The following is a 16,790-nucleotide window of genomic DNA, read 5'->3' as shown; positions in this document are numbered from 1 at the left end:
AAGCTTGCTGACCGATCGACCGCGGGCATCTACTGCTAGAAGCACCATCACGAGCCACGACCAACAGCAGCTGCAACTAAGGGTAGCAGAAGTCGCTGAAAGTCGCCGACAATCCGCAAAGTTGGCGACTCCAACTATCATGCAGGCCGAGCTGGGGACTAGCCAGTCAGACTGCATACCTCTTCTCCAGGATCGCATCCCTTAGGTACACATGCTGGGGCACGACCCTAACCCGTTCTATGGGCGCGGGCTATAAAAGGCCGTGTAGCCCGCAATATGGGTGCATAGGTATGTATGTAGAACGCGGGCCCCGAAACAAAATACTTTTAGATTATATCAACATCCCTGATAATGTAAAGTGGGAAGGTAGGAATTTGTACCAGCTCCTTGGCAGACCATTCACAAAGAATCTCCTGCCGACCATGGACAGTGGCCAAAGACTAAAATATAATGATACCTAGAATATGAGACATTGATGCCTCAGATTCTGCACCAGAACCTATATGTTTACATATTTCAGTACGTTTGAGGTATCACACACGCTTGTCGTTTACATTAGGCCCGTTTTTTTTTTTTTCTCGAAGATTGCAGCAGGGCAATATCAAGTAGGTTTACCCTGTCGGTGTTTATACGAGTATACACACAGAGTTGACAGAGTGCAGTGCTGTCTGGGTCCGGGCAGACATGTTCGGGCAGCCGGGACAGACAGTTGTCTCCCGACGGCGCACCATGTCCGCCGGACGTCGGGCCGCTCTGCTGCTGACGCTGGCGGCCCTCGGCAGCCAGGCGCGCATCCAGCGGCGCTGTTTCTCGCAGGGTCTGGAGCGCTACTTCCAGGAGGGTTCCCAGTGGACAGAGCCGACCTGCCGGCGCGGCCGCTGCCTGCGCGGCAGGGTGGTGCTGGACGACTGCCCGCCTCTGGTCGATCCGCTGCCGCCCGACTGCCACCCCGCCGCCGGCCAGAGCGACGCGCCCTTCCCCGACTGCTGCCCCTAACTCGAGTGTCACCAGCCCGACCAGACCTGCTATGTGGAGGAACTCGATCGACACGTATCCGTCGGGGAGACCTGGACGCTGCCCGGGTGCGGCCAGGGCACATGCAGGGAGGGAGGGGCCGTCTCCGGTAAGGGATGCGGCCTGGTTGGGATTCCTCCCGGCTATCCCTGCTCCCTGAACGACGGTGATGACAGTTTGGAGTATCCCGAGTGTTGTCCAAGAGTCACATGCCCTGAGTGTTACTCCGAGATCCTCGACCGCTTCTTCGGGCCTGGAGATACCTGGACAGGCCCAGGCTGCACAAAGGTGAAGTGTGGGGTAAGTACTCTGGAACGGTGGATATCAAAATGAGATGTAGGTACCGATTTCGTTTATACAGCGCATCATCGTCACGACTCCATAACTTCCGCAACCACGTCCTGTCCGGGGGAAAGGGCCCACGAGCCGAGTTAAAAGCGGGGTGTTCAAAAATACTCCCCAGCAGGACGTGAAACTCCAGGACCCCCAGCGGGGCGCAGGGTAAAAGCTAGATTCATTTTTGATGTTATCCCTGTACCCTGTGCGATGTTCTGGCATTGTATATGTGTCCCATCTTATATCGTTTCCAGGTGGACAGTGCGACCAACACGGTAGTTCTCAGCGCTGTGCCGTGCCCGCTGGCGGCCCCTCCGTTCCCGGACTGCGAGCTGGTCGACGGACCGACGTCGGCAGAGTACCCCGCCTGCTGCCCCATACTGCGCTGTCCAGACCGCTGTTTCTCCGAGAGTCTGGGCCGCTGGTTCTCCAAGGGCGACGAGTGGACCGAGGAGGGCTGCACCCGAGCCCGCTGTGTGGACACTGACCAGGTGGCCTTGCTGCCGTGTGGACTGGTGGCCGCCGACGGGCCCAACTGTCGTGTGGTACCCGGCAACGCCTCGGCCGACTACCCCGCCTGCTGCGTCTCTGTCGAGTGCGAGATCGACAGGCCCTGCTATGTGGAGGAGCTCGATCGACATTTTGCCGTCGGGGAGACCTGGACGCTGCCCGGGTGTGGTCAGGCCACCTGTGAACAGGGAGGGGCTGTCTCCGGTAAAGGATGCGGTCTGATTGGGATTCCTCCCGGCTATCCCTGCTCCCTGAACGACGGTGATGACAGTTTGGAGTACCCCGAGTGTTGTCCAAGAGTCACATGCCCTGAGTGCTACTCCGAGATCCTCGACCGCTTCTTCGGGCCTGGAGATACCTGGACAGGCCCAGGCTGCACAAAGGTCAAGTGTGGGGTAAGTACCTACTCTGGGACGGTGGATATCGAAATGAGATGTACCGATTTCGTTTATACAGCGCATCGTCACGACTCCATAGCTTCCGCACCACGTCCTGTCCGGGGGAAGGGGGGGGGGGCTCTGTACGATTTACACCACTTGGCTGCTGAATCCCGTATAGGAACAAGCGGTGAGCGGAGTCGAAAATTGTCAAACAATAAGATAAGTTTATTGGTCTTTTCTAGCATTCAAGGTCAGGTCCCAAGGTCAATGGAGTTAAAAAAGGTAATTTTTATTCATCTTTGCATTATGGAACAAATCGTCCCATAGATAATCAATCTGAGGTAAGTTGAAGTCAGTTAACCCTCGCCAGACCTATTGGTTTTCTACATACGCGCTGGCCGAGGGGGGGGGGGCGGGTACGACCCTCCCCCTTCGCCGTTTCGCCCCAGGTGGAGCTAGCGCTTCGCGGAAAAAAACGAGCGTGTGCGTCGTTACGAGACGCAGAGATTGATAGGGTAGTGTGGGGTAATTTGAACATATTTTTACGTCTTATCCGTTGTACCAAATTCCAGCTCAACCCTGGATGAAGAAAAACTGATTCAGTAGCGCAAGTGTCACTTGCTTTCACCAAGCAAGCCTCATTTTTGGACGAGCCGAGCATACCTTGAATAGCATAGCCTCTTTTCTCCACCAAGTCACGGTGTGTTCAAATTGCCCCACCGTGGGGTAATTTGAACATACTGCCTTTACCTGTCATAAAAACGATAGTCTCGCCAGCACCGATGTTGGTTGACCCATAAACAAATAGGCAGAACAATTCTAAACATACCTTCACTTGAAAAATCAACACAACAACAAAAATAACAGTTGCAGAGTATCAATATCTGCACGCTGCACTCCGGTCAGTTGAAAGAATTCGCCTCTCTTCAATTAACAGAACGTCTATCATTTTTGTCCGATAAAACCTCTCCCAACCTTACTGCATCTGTTATAGTGGTCAGGTGCCAATAGAAACCTGGACATTTGGAGTTCTGATTTTGTCCAATGTACAATTCGGAATTGGTTGGACAAAGGTAGCAGACTGGACAACATTGGACGATGGCTTGCTACACTTCAGCGCTTTTTATAAAGTAATCGTGCATAGCATTGATTGGCGACCGCGAACGGAAAGCTTGTTAAGCTCTCAATATAATAAACATTTTTCGGCTGGTAAAATTACATCATAAGCAATTCAAATGACATTTTTGAGTGTTGATTAATGCGCAATTTTCGGACATATTTGGACAAATGGCTGACTTTAACATTTTTGAACGGAAATCAACGAAAATACCGGACACTAGACGGATATTAGACGTAAATTTTATAAAACTGGTATCACTAATCTGCTACTGCTTTGGGTCGAAAATATTGGCAAAAAAAACTGGGAACGTTGTTTTTTCGGAGCTATCCCTGTTTTCACTGAAATTCTTACACTATGTTCAAATTACCCCACGCTAAAAGTTATTTTGACATATTTAAAAACAGTTTCAAAAGCAAATTTCTTGGATTGAAGGCACTGATTAGGTCATTGTACAACAAAAGCCGTTGCGTAATAGGCGCTAGCAATGCAAGATTTTGCGCTGCAATGAAGTTGCAATGACGTGTTTTTAGGCGTTTTTACTTGCGAAATTGATTTTTTACAGTGTGCGTCAACATCTTCATTCCCTGAAACTTTAACCCACGAGCCGCTGGGGGGGGGGGCATAAAGTTGCCCCCCTTTACGTTTTGTGAAATATCTCCGAAACCTGATGAGCTACGAACGTGAAACTTGGCATAGCTTCAAATGAATACCTAGGCAATGTTTGAGGAAAGTTTGGTGGTTGTAGCACCTAAGATGACGTCACAGTGACGTCATAAAGTTTTGTCGTTTTCCGATATGGACCGTTTCTGATGACGCTGAGCATGAAACTCGACTGTAAATGAACTAGACAGCACCTGCTGTCATCCTAAAACATATTACTACACTTCCATCTAGTTTCTGACCAATAATCGGCCCTTTATATTCGGTCCAATATATGTGATGTATCGTGAGGAATATGAGAGTCGCAAATCTATAATTTCACTTATGACGTCACTGTGACGTCATTTCAAATGGGATCGACACCAAATTTGGACACAACCTCGGCTAGGTATTCAGGAAGATGTGTGCAAAGTTTCGCTTCTCTATCTCTTTGCGTTGCGACGATATCGTCGCAGAAGTAAAGGGGGGGCAACTTTATGCCCCCCCCCCCAGCGGCCGGCGGGTGGCGCGGAGGCCCAGCGGCCGCCGGGTTAAACCCCGTTCATATGATAGCCCTTTTAGTTACGATAATTTCCCTCATTGGTCTTATTGTCATGCCACTTATGGATTTTCCGTAATTTTGTGTTTTTCACACTATGTTTGCCCCACATGTTCAAATTACCCCACCCTTCCCTACCCGATTTTAAGGTCCTAAGTCAACCGGTGACCTCTGAGGTCAGGTCAAGTGCCCCAAGGTACGGTTCCGTTTTTGGAGAATAACTTCGCAAAAAAATGGCCGCAGAGCCGCGATTTTGGCAGCATCGTGTTCGCCTCGCTCAGGCGCGCCAAATGATATAATTTTTATTTGAGTGAGGTCAACTTAGGGTGTTGACCTCAGGTCACGCACCTCCATGTCACGAACTTGGTTGAAGTAGGTCATGTCGCATATTATTCGATTTGGCAGGTCTTCTTGAGTCCATTGGTGGCTTTCCCGACTCGCTAGCTCAATTTGATAGGGAGTTATCCCGCGCCCCGCTGGGGGGGGGGGGGCAGAATCTGCCCCCCTCCCGTTTTTCGCCAATAACTTCTAAACGCGTTACGCCAGCCACGTCAAACTTTCAGTACCTTATCATACATCAATTTGACACGTTTCCTGAAAATTTGATCGAAATCCGTCGGAAAATTTTTGAGAAATTGACGTTTTAGTGACGTCATGTTCGCCATTTTCGCCTTAAAAACGGCAAAATTTCAAACGCCGCTAACATCTTCATTTTTTAAGGAATCAAGACGTAACAAAAAAGGTTATACGTGATTTTACTTTGTCTATCAAATGGCTATCTCGGTTTTTTGAAAACTTTGGATTTGGGCCCAATTTTTTTCTTTCAAAAAACTGACTTTTTTTGGGAAAATATTTATAAAATCCAAAATTTTGAGTGTATCGAAAAAACCGGAATATATGTCAAAGAAGTGGTCTATTTGCACCTACATACCAATTTTTAGAAGAATCGGTTCAAAAATGTGGGAGTTATTCAAATTTTTATGACGTCACGACAAACAAAAATTTTGAAAAATGATTTTTTTTTAAGTTCTAGACCTCGTACGGAAACAAAAAAAGCACCATTCGATTCGTCGTGAAAAACTGCATCAGATAGACACCTTTTTAGGCCTTAACAACCAACTTCAAAATTTGACCTCACTTGACCTGACCTTGACCTGACCTCAACCTGAAATTCATCCAGAGGTAGTCCATATCACTTATTGAGTGTGCCTATTGAATTCTATGAGTAAAATGACCCATAAAACATGTGTCGCACATGCCCTTTTCTATATTTTGTTTTTGGTGACCTGACCTGACCTGACCTGACCTTGACCTTGACCTTTGAATGACATTGTATGCAACGAATATTGTTTTGGTAGGCTAAGAACACGTTTTGGACAATCAGTCTCAGTCCATTCTTCGGCAACTACGGTGCAAGGCCGATACTGTAGGAACTTGCATTTTGAACCTGACCTTTGCCCTGACCTAAAAATTGACCGAAGTTATTTCATTTTTTTGACGCTCTTTCGAACGACGCCTACGTCGTCTTGCTACGTGGCTGGCCCACGAGCCGAGTTAGAAACGGGGTGTTCAAAAATACCCCCAGCAGGACGTGAAACTCCAGGACCCCCAGCGGGGCGCAGGGTAAAAGCTAGATTCATATTTGATGTTATCCCTGTACCCTGTGCGATGTTCTGGCATTGTATATGTGTCCCATCTTATATCGTTTCCAGGTGGACAGTGCGACCAACACGGTAGTTCTCAGCGCTGTGCCGTGCCCGCTGGCGGCCCCTCCGTTCCCGGACTGCGAGCTGGTCGACGGACCGACGTCGGCAGAGTACCCCGCCTGCTGCCCCACACTGCGCTGTCCAGACCGCTGTTTCTCCGAGAGTTTGGGCCGCTGGTTCTCCAAGGGCGACGAGTGGACCGAGGAGGGCTGCACCCGAGCCCGCTGTGTGGACACTGACCAGGTGGTCTTGCTGCCATGTGGACTGGTGGCCGCCGACGGGCCCAACTGTCGTGTGGTACCGGGCAACGCCTCGGCCGACTACCCCGCCTGCTGCGTCTCTGTCGAGTGCGAGACCGACAGGCCCTGCTATGTGGAGGAGCTCGATCGACACTTTGCCGTCGGGGAGACCTGGACGCTGCCCGGGTGTGGTCAGGCCACCTGTGAACAGGGAGGGGCTGTATCCGGTAAAGGATGCGGTCTGATTAGAATTCCTCCCGGCTACCCCTGCTCTGTTGATGACGGTGATGACAGTTTGGAGTACCCCGAGTGTTGTCCGAAGGTCACTTGCCGAGAGTGCCACTCCAAAGCCCTCGACCGTTTCTTCGCTCCCGGGAAAACGTGGACGGAACCTGGCTGCATCAAGACTAAATGTACCGTAAGTAAAATATTTCCTTTCTACTCAACAGGCATCATCTGCACAAGCAAGTTACAATTGCGGGAACTGAGCCGAAAATTGAAAAATGACCATATTAGTATCACATTTGATATAAATTCATATGAAGAATTATTACTGATTCAAAAAAAAAATATACAAATGGATAATTACTACATCCAATAGATGACTCGTTTACAGGGTAATTTAGCACTACTTAAGCTTAAAGTTGAGTTATGCTAAGTAGTTGAAATTCTTGGTTGTAAACATAAGTTTATAGGAAGGGTTCATCAGGGCTCAGTCATGGCGCCACCTCTTGTCATATTTTTATTGCCGCGATGCCTACAACATGGGCAGAAGTGGTTTGCGAGAAGGTGATTATATTGAGACTTGAGATGCTTTCGATCTACGTACATTTGTCAGCTAGACAGCTACCAATTTAGGTCTGAACTCATCAGCCGGCATCGATCTTAAAGCCAAAACGGTCATACCCGTAAAGGTAGGGAGCGATAACTGCTAAGTGATCAGTGATCACCACCTTTAGCCACTCTATGATCATTGCAATTTAATGGCTATTTGCCTTCACAAAACCTTATTTCTTCATCAGCATTTACAAGGGTCCTTTCTTTGGATTGTCACGAAGGCACATATAACTCAGTCTCAGTTCACAGATCTATCAATAACCACTTTGTACTGTTTTTGTCATTTACCTCCTGACTAAGCAGGCGACTAAACCGCTATGTTTTCAGTTGGACGAGCGTGGGTCAGCGACAATGAGCGCTGTGCCGTGCCCGCTGGCGGCTCCTCCGTTCCCGGACTGCGAGCTGGTCGACGGACCGACGTCGGCAGAGTATCCCGCCTGCTGTCCCACACTGCGCTGTCCAGACCGCTGCTTCTCCGAGAGTCTGGGCCGCTGGTTCTCCAAGGGCGACGAGTGGACCGAGGAGGGCTGCACCCGAGCGTTCTGCACCGGCACTGACCAGATCGGCATGCTGCCGTGCGGACTCCGGGCTCTGCCGAGGCCCGACTGTGAGCTGGTCTCTCCATCCGCCGGCGCCGAGTACCCCCAGTGCTGCCCGGTACCGCGCTGCCCGGGCGCCTGCTTCTCGCGCGGCCTGCAGAAACTGTTCGAGATCGGCAGCTCGTGGACCGACCCCGGCTGCAGGCACCTGGTCTGCATCGGCACCGATATGGTGGTCAACGACGAGCAATGCGAACTCGACTGGATCCCCTCCGGCTGCGACGTGGTCGACGGCAAGGGCGACACGTTCCCAGACTGCTGCCCCACTATAGAGTGTCCCGATCCGTATTAGACGACGCTGCCCCATTGCTGAGTGTGACAATGCGTGGACACCAGACGACGCTGGACTACGGAGTGTGACCATCCGCTAATCATTGTTAAATGCACGAATGATGCTTCTTTCTGTCTTTTATGTTATGCTTTGCAGCAAACAAAATGCAGTGCATTCTGGATGAAATGAAAATATATTCCTTTCATCGTTTTATTACTGGCATGAAGGAATTTGATCGGAGGTCGAAAAACGGGCCTTGGCCCTTGATGCACTTAAACTGTACGAGTATGTTGCAACGCACAGTGTCAATCAGAGGAAAGGGAAGGCAAAGCATGAACCCGTTTTTATTGAAAAAAAAAAACGTTCCCTGTGGAAAGCATATTTGAACAATAAATATATCAGCAAGGCTATACCGGGTGTCCACGTCAAAGTGTACCCAGACTTTTCTCCGTATTTTATCTTAAAAACAACACACTCACAAACAATTGCCCTCGTTTGAGAGCCAAGGCAATGGCAAAACATTTGTTATGCTTTTCAACTGTGTTCGGCACTCTGATGACCAGCGCGTGCCGTCTAGAGCAACTGCTCTATATGAGCCGCTTTGCGTCGGGCCACCGCCGGCAGACGGACCGTGGCATGTGAAATCCCACAATGCCCCGTGCACTGGGGATCCAATTGCCTAGAAAAAGCTCAGACCATGCCTCTGCACAGCAAGAAAGTATCGGTTTGGGTAGCAATGAGGCATGGAGGGGGCGTGCATTATCGGCCCTTTCTTTTTCGAAGACGACAGGGGAGAGACAAACACAATACCGTAACGCTAGAACGCTACGCCTCGGAGGCACTGGAACCATTCCGGCGAGAGCTGAAGCGGAGACGCGGGATCCGTCGCCATGAAGAATGGTTTCAACAAGACGGGGCGCCGCCTCACACCGCCAAACGGTCGCTGGAATTCCTGGAGGAGCGCTTTCCTGACCGCCACATCAGCTTGAAAAGCGCGGTGGAATGGGCTCCCCACTCGCCCGACCTCAGCCCTCTAGATTTCTTCTTGTGGGGCTTTCTCAAGGACTTGTGCATACGCTGGCAATCCAGGGTCGACCCAGGAGCTGAAAGACGTCATCATCGACGAGATCCGTCGCCTTCCTTCCCACATGGTTGACCAGGCGATCACCCACCTCCAGACGGTCCATCTGCCGGCGGTGGCCCGACGCAAAGGGGCTCATATAGAGCAGTTGCTCTAGACGGCACGCGCTGGTCATCAGAGTGCCGAACACAGTTGAAAAGCATAGCAAATGTTTTGCTATGGCCTTGGCTCTCAAACGAGGGCTATTGTTCGTGAGTGTGATGTTTTTAAGATAAAATATGGAGAAAAGTCTGGGTACACTTTTGACATGGACACCCTGTATGTGTTTTAGGTAGGTACACACCGCGCATTGTTTTGGTATCGTTATCTATCCGACTAAAACAGTGCTTCAACGGTTCAGACGAAAATGTGCCAGTACGAAAATGTCGCCAGTACGGTCGGTATGGTGATGACGTCACATCACCATACCGACTGTATTCCATCAGGGATAAGTGTCACAAAAAGCATCATTCGATTTTTGAGTTAAACATTTTCAGAGAAAAAGTGCTTTTCATAGTATGTTGAGTTTTCACTAAGCCTTATAGCATGCAATATGCTGCCAGCGTTCAGCGCGCCATGACAGCACATGACGCCAGCACTCAGTGCAACTGACACTAGTGCGACATTGCGCAGATGTTGCGGTATTGTTCCTTGGCGGATGGTCTGTCTGCCGTGTGTCTGCACCAATCGAGCTGTCACCGACCCGGACGACTGGACCACTTGTGCTGCACCGCTTCATCACGATACCGAGTGGCGTCTGTCCATCTCCTCCGGCCCCTGAGTGGCATCCACAGGCGGTTGTCACACCACGCCCGTCTCCAGAGAGTGACGAGCGCGTCATCGGCGGCAACGAGTTGGCGTTAGTCGGAACATCTGTGCGCGCGCCCGGGCGGTATAAAAGCCGCACTCTGCGGAACATCAGTACGACAGCAACATGTTCCGCCTGGTGCTCTCCTGTCTGCTGCTGGGCGCCGGCCTCGCCAAGCCGTCGCCGGGTGCGGTCTCTGGCAAAGTCCCGGAGATCTCTCCACGTGAGCCGAGCTACGAGGCACAGCCGCTGCCGAGGCGAAATGGCCAAACGAGGACCATGTACACACTAGATCCTGACACTTACTCCCTCAAATCTCCCAACTATCCCTACAGATACCCAAACAATGCCAACGTGACCATTACGGTGCGGGGAAACGACAATCAGATAATCTCTATCTCTTGCGAGAATTTCAACATCGAGAGCGCTATCTCCTGCAAGTACGACTACCTCTCCGTCAACGGCCAGCGCTTCTGCGGCTCCACCGGGCCCAACTTGAGCGGCACTGTCCTGGATATCGTCTTCAAATCGGATGAGGCCGTCAGGAGGACGGGTTACAAGTGTACCATCACAGTGCCGACAGGCAGCGGTAGCGGCAGCACGGCGGCCACCACCGAGGGCACCACCGCAGCCACCGGCAGCCCCTCCGGCGACCAGTGCTGCGGCGTCGCCAACCGCGCCTCCCGCATCGTCGGCGGCGTGCAGACCGAGGTCAACGAGTACCCGTGGCAGGCAGGTCTGGTCAGCACGGGCGGCAGCCGCACCTGGTGCGGCGGCACCGTCATCAACAACCGCTACGTGCTGACGGCGGCCCACTGCACCGCCGACCTGCAGTCGGCCAGCGAAATCCAGGTCCTGCTGCGTGAGCACCGCATCGGCACCTCGGACGGCGAGATGCGCTACAACGTGGCGCAGATCATCAACCACTCGTCGTACACGAACGCCTCCGGGTCCGGCTACGACTTCTCGCTGCTGAAGCTGTCGTCCACCATCGACTTCTCGTCACTGGACAACAAGGTGGCCCCGGCGTGCCTGCCGACCGGCGGAGAGTTCGCCAACGTGAGCGCCATCGTCAGCGGCTGGGGAACCACCTCTTCGGGCGGCTCTCAGGCCACCGTGCTGCGGGAGGTCACCGTGCAGACCATGACCAACGACCAGTGCCGTCGGGCGTACGGCTCGACCATCAACAGCAGCATGCTGTGCGCCGGTGACGATGACGGCGGCAAGGACTCCTGCCAGGGCGACAGCGGCGGCCCGCTGGTGACCGACGTCAGCGGACGCTACACGCTCATCGGCGTGGTGTCGTGGGGCTACGGCTGCGGCGACGTCGGCTTCCCGGGCGTCTACGCGCGCGTGACCGAGGTCACCAGCTGGATCCAGCAGAAAACCGCCGATGCCAGCCTCTGCTAATCACCTCTTATAGGAAATGACCTGCTAATGACCTGAATCAAGGACCTTCTATGGATGATTGGCGCTTTAGGGTTTTCTATCGTTCAGACAGTTTTGGCGTCACTTCTAAACATTACTTTTTACTTCTGAGTGGGGTCCCTTCTAATATAGTTTGCGGGAAACCTTGGTTGAAATAAATTATGTTTTATGCAATGAAGTGGTTTGAGTCAGTATTTTATTAAACCATACCAAAGGCTCTGTTACACCCCATCCGTTCGGAAAGAGAGAGAGAGAGAGAGAGAGAGAGAGAGAGAGAGAGGGAGGGAGGGAGGGAGGGAGGGAGGGAGGGAGGGAGGGAGGGAGAGGAGGGAGAGAGAGAGAGAGAGAGAGAGAGAGAGAGAGAGAGAGAGAGAGAGAGAGAGAGAGAGAGAGAGAGAGAGAGAGATAGAGAGAGAGATAGAGATAGAGATAGAGATAGAGATAGAGATAGAGATAGAGATAGAGATAGAGATAGAGATAGAGATAGAGATAGAGATAGAGATAGAGATAGAGATAGAGATAGAGATAGAGATAGAGATAGAGATAGAGATAGAGATAGAGATAGAGATAGAGATAGAGATAGAGATAGAGATAGAGATAGAGATAGAGATAGAGATAGAGATAGAGATAGAGATAGAGATAGAGATAGAGATAGAGATAGAGATAGAGATAGAGATAGAGATAGAGATAGAGATAGAGATAGAGATAGAGATAGAGATAGAGATAGAGATAGAGATAGAGATAGAGATAGAGATAGAGATAGAGATAGAGATAGAGATAGAGATAGAGATAGAGATAGAGATAGAGATAGAGATAGAGATAGAGATAGAGATAGAGATAGAGATAGAGATAGAGATAGAGATAGAGATAGAGATAGAGATAGAGAGAGAGAGAGAGAGAGAGAGAGAGAGAGAGATAGAGATAGAGAGAGATAGAGATAGAGAGAGATAGAGATAGAGATAGAGAGAGAGAGAGAGAGAGAGAGAGAGAGAGAGAGAGAGAGAGAGAGAGAGAGAGAGAGAGAGAGAGAGAGAGAGAGAGAGAGAGAGAGAGAGAGAGAGAGAGAGAGAGAGAGAGAGAGAGAGAGAGAGAGAGAGAGAGAGAGAGAGAGAGAGAGAGAGAGAGAGAGAGAGAGAGAGAGAGAGAGAGAGAGAGAGAGAGAGAGAGAGAGAGAGAGAGAGAGAGAGAGAGAGAGAGATTATGCACAATTATAGTAGTGGTGCTTCAATCCAACGAGATTAAATAAGTTCATTTTCAGCGCATTATAATACTGATGCTGCATATTAATGCGCATAAAGAGAAGAAACTTAGCACAACCACTGCACAAACTACAAACGTGCAACCAGTAACCACTTGGTACCTGCACAGAATTGTCGTCCTCCTGCCACAGACAAACCACAACAGCGTAGAACGACTGCAATAACTCACCGCTCTTCTAACACCGGCCGTCTGCCCGGCATGGGTAACCGTTCCCGACACAGTCCACAAAACACAGCGTCGACGCTGAACAGCAACTGACAGCTGGCGAGGCGCGGTGTAGGTAGTGCACGGCACTGGACGAGGGGTGGCGAGGTGCGGCAGGTGGCGCGCCCTGCGACGCGCCGCCGTCGCCGCCGGGACGTGCCGCGAGCTGGAACCTCAGAGGTAGGCCGCCGGTGAGCGCGGGCAGACGTGTGCCGCGGACGGTCGGACTCACGGCGCAGTGTGGTTCGGTGACGAGAGACTGAAACAGTGTGGGTTTCGAGAAGTGGACAACGGAGTGAGAAAGGTGACGGAATCTGGACAAAATCTAGATAGTGACACCTGTCGGTCGATATACTGCGGTGTAGTGGTGCTAGCGGAATCGCTTCATCAACTCGCGGCGTTCCTCGGTGTTAGCGGGTCGCTGTGCTGCCCGGCTGTCCTCTGACCTGTGTGAGAGCCCCCTCCAGCTCACTGTCAGGCCGAGATGCCGCACACTTTGGAGTCGGCCGACGGAGGACGGGAGGAACGGTTCCGCATCCCGCGACCGTTCGGCCTCCGACGGGCCTGGACGTTCCGACGCGACTCGCCCAGCCCCAAACAGGTGCGCCGCTCCAAGCTGCAGAGGCGCAAACTCTCCCGGATCCTCACAATGTAAGTATACGGATCGCTCAGTTCAGGCGCATCACATCCGATGATACACAAGCTGAAGCGCAGCCCACTTACAATTACATGCTGATCAGCCGGTAAAAGTATGCTTTGATTACGATTGAGAATTGTTCCAATATGCACGAGCATTTACCTAGGTATTTTCACATTCGGCACATAAGAACACACCCAGATGCGTTCGACTTGCAGATAGGTATCCAATTCTAGCTCCACAGCTAAACTAGGTATATGTGTTAAAATGTCATGCGATGAGAATTTGTTGCTCTTCATAAAACAACGGGATATCAGTATTGACGCGCACACGATAGGTAATGACGGTACCGGTCCCAATAGCATTCCACGGGCGTGGAGACCCAATCGGAGTAAATCTCGACTACGTGGGAAACACAAACCGTTTGCAGCGTATTACGTCGTAATGAGTGCTTGAACACTGGGCATTACCCAAGAACTATAACAAACTACTTGTCAGTTTAATTAGAAGGCACATCGTCCGGGAGGGAGCGACCTCCTAGTTGGTTGTACTAAGTGCTTCATGACGGCTGCTGGGTCGCTGGGATCTCATGGCTGTCGCAGCGCTGACTAGCTAATTATCGTGACTGGTGCACCGCTCCAACTTCCAAGTGGTGCCCAATGGACAGCACACTGAGGATGGAAAATGCAACGGTTTCCTGTGGACTATATCATATTTCTTGTTTGATTCGAAATCATTGATTCATACGTTTTGCGAGACCTATGTATTTAATAGTAATTGGTGTTAAAATTGGCTTAAAATGTTGCGACAAAACATAGGTACTACCTATTAACTTCTGCGAACTAACATTTGTCATTCTGCAACCTGTTAGGGACAAACGTTTAGGAATAAAGTCAACTCAGCACACCACAGCATGTTTGCAGAATCCGAAAAAAAAAACTAGAAGTGCTGACAGTGCGTAGAAAAAGAATGTCGGTTGCCGACATTGAAGTGAGCCGGGAGCAGTGCTGTGCCGTCTTTGGTCATAAATCATTTCCTGCCGACCCCTGCTGGCGTGGGGGCACCACCCGGTGACCTCCGCTGACCCCGCTGACCCGGCCCCAACAGCTGACAGCTGGGGTCACATGACACCACCGCGGCCTGTCATCCGCATATTTACGTCTGGACAACGAGTTGCGGGGAAAAGTGCTGATTTTGTTGCAGTTTTAGGAGCCGGTGATAAGGCTGGATTTTTGGGTTACTTTTTCGTTCCGATTCATGTATTTCATAGTGTTTGGCTTTTGAATTTTTTAGTTCTTTCAGATAAATATTACTTGCCTTACAACTTTTGTAAAAACGTTTCATTTTTTTATAAGCCGACCTTCAAAGTCCTAAAAATACATCAGCACTACAATCATTGTAAACAAACAAATGAAGGACCACTTGGCTCTGTTCCAAGGCGCTTTTTAAGTTTATCTGGTGGTTTCCGTACTCTTGTACGTCGTTTTGTTTGATGTTTTGGATCCATTAAGATTGACTTATATCATATTTAAGAAGCATGTGACTGTAAACAATCCGAAGTATCCAGGAGGCTGACGGAGGTCCTGACTCCTGACCAATATCAATATCAAGTTTAAGTTGAACTTGAAGTTATTAAATTTTGGTTGATAAACGCAAGTTGATCGGGCTCATATATCAGCAAAAAAGTAAAATTAAAAGAGCTAATTGGCCGAAAACAAGCTATAATATTGCAGACCTTGGAGCAATACTGAAGAGCACGCTGAGCAGGATCATGCCAGAAAATGTTGACTGATGAGCGCATATTGATGTATTGGTATGAATATTGAATGATAACTTACAACGGCAAGATAAACTAGTGCTAACTATCAAGTTAAAAATCTAGAATGAATGGACTTTCGCAGCTTTACTATGCTTAGATGCTGTGCAGATTGTAATGTGCATCAGGTACTCAGTGTCTGGCAAATGAAACATGCGATCATTCCATTGCTACTGCAACTGGAGGAGAAAGCTCGGATCACCAAATCCACTTAATGTTGGTTTTGATGTTAATCATTACTGTATTTCTTGAAAAAAGGATTGTTATAAAATTGTCAATGTGACAATCCATGCAACGATGTGATCATATGATGTGTTCATAGTCATTCATGATAGTGATTGCTGATTCATGATTGTTGGTCCAATATACAATGGCAAAGCTCTCAGTCTCAGCGTTTCTTCCTGTGGATGGCCAGCAGTGACTCAGAGCTTAGAAGTATTAGTTTTCTTCACAGGGCTGGGATAAAAAGTACTGAGGGCAATCTTCCACCAAGGAACTCTACTTTGAGTTTTGACATGGTAAGAGATGTAGGCACAAGTAGGTAGGTGCTTAGTTCCTATAAGTCAGCAGTTGTGTAGGTTTAGTCAGGTTAGCTTAGATTAGGTTATGCTAGTTTTTTAATTTGCCAAGTGTCCATAAAAATGTGACCTGAGCAATGAGCATACCTGCATAACCTGACAGCTGACCTAACCTCAATCATCACACATATTTGCAGCCTTACCCAAGACCTGCATAGAAGAAGCACCCAGTTATATGTAGGTACTCACCCTAACTCAATCTTACCTGCTAACCTTCAACTTGCCTATAGTTAGCTCACCTTGCCAAGCTGCATCCAGGGAAACAGTCAACTGAGGAACTGGCTCATTGGGTGGCTGGTGTGAGTCTGTGCATTTAAAGTGTTTCTTTTCTGAAGCTGCTCTGCACTGCTGTATGTCATGTTAGATGCTCAGAAAATGTGGGAAATGGATTACTAAGCTACTTTAGTGCTTTGTTAATGCTCGAGACATGAACAAGTACAGATCCTGCAGGGTACAGCTATGAGTTAGGTGCTAGGTGAGTATGTTATGTGAATGTGCTGTTCCCTGTTTGACCAAAGTAGGTATACAAACAAGCAAAGGGTCACAGTTATATTCAATCTCCACATAAACATACAACAAAAACGGCCATATAGCCTCACTCCGAACACACCACAAATAGCTTAAGCCTTTGCAGGCACAAAAATGCTTTGATTTACAGGACAGGTATACAATATAACCTCTGTCCTTGGGGATCTTGCTGCCAAGTTGAGGTACGATGACTGAACTTCA

The 16,790-nt window shown here is 49.7% G+C and overlaps 2 protein-coding genes across 2 annotated transcripts; both read left to right on the top strand.

Annotated features, from left to right (window-relative positions):
* Positions 1-729: 729 nt before the first annotated feature.
* Positions 730-8,231, top strand: LOC122385326 (cysteine-rich motor neuron 1 protein-like). The gene is made up of 4 exons (XM_043373525.1): positions 730-969; positions 1,605-2,255; positions 6,271-6,921; positions 7,668-8,231. Exons 1-4 carry the CDS (start codon positions 730-732, stop codon positions 8,229-8,231), a joined length of 2,106 nt encoding a protein of 701 aa, XP_043229460.1.
* Positions 8,232-10,264: 2,033 nt separating this feature from the next.
* Positions 10,265-11,740, top strand: LOC122385325 (trypsin-1-like). The gene has a single exon (XM_043373524.1). The coding sequence runs from the start codon at positions 10,265-10,267 to the stop codon at positions 11,546-11,548; it is 1,284 nt and encodes a 427-aa protein (XP_043229459.1). The 3' UTR covers positions 11,549-11,740.
* Positions 11,741-16,790: the final 5,050 nt, after the last annotated feature.

The sequence above is a fragment of the Amphibalanus amphitrite genome, unplaced genomic scaffold, assembly GCF_019059575.1.
Source record: "Amphibalanus amphitrite isolate SeventyFive unplaced genomic scaffold, NRLGWU_Aamphi_draft 000214F_arrow, whole genome shotgun sequence".
Taxonomy (NCBI): domain Eukaryota; kingdom Metazoa; phylum Arthropoda; class Thecostraca; order Balanomorpha; family Balanidae; genus Amphibalanus; species Amphibalanus amphitrite.
This window is presented reverse-complemented; position numbering and strand designations above follow the sequence as displayed.

Bases quoted from the DNA above. Each gene is read 5' to 3' on its own strand.
- LOC122385326 (XM_043373525.1), top strand. From the start codon at position 730: ATGTCCGCCGGACGTCGGGCCGCTCTGCTGCTGACGCTGGCGGCCCTC. The intron at 970-1,604 runs GCGCCCTTCCCC...TATCGTTTCCAG, and splicing joins CCGCCGCCGGCCAGAGCGAC to GTGGACAGTGCGACCAACAC. The intron at 6,922-7,667 runs GTAAGTAAAATA...CTATGTTTTCAG, and splicing joins GCATCAAGACTAAATGTACC to TTGGACGAGCGTGGGTCAGC.
- LOC122385325 (XM_043373524.1), top strand. From the start codon at position 10,265: ATGTTCCGCCTGGTGCTCTCCTGTCTGCTGCTGGGCGCCGGCCTCGCC.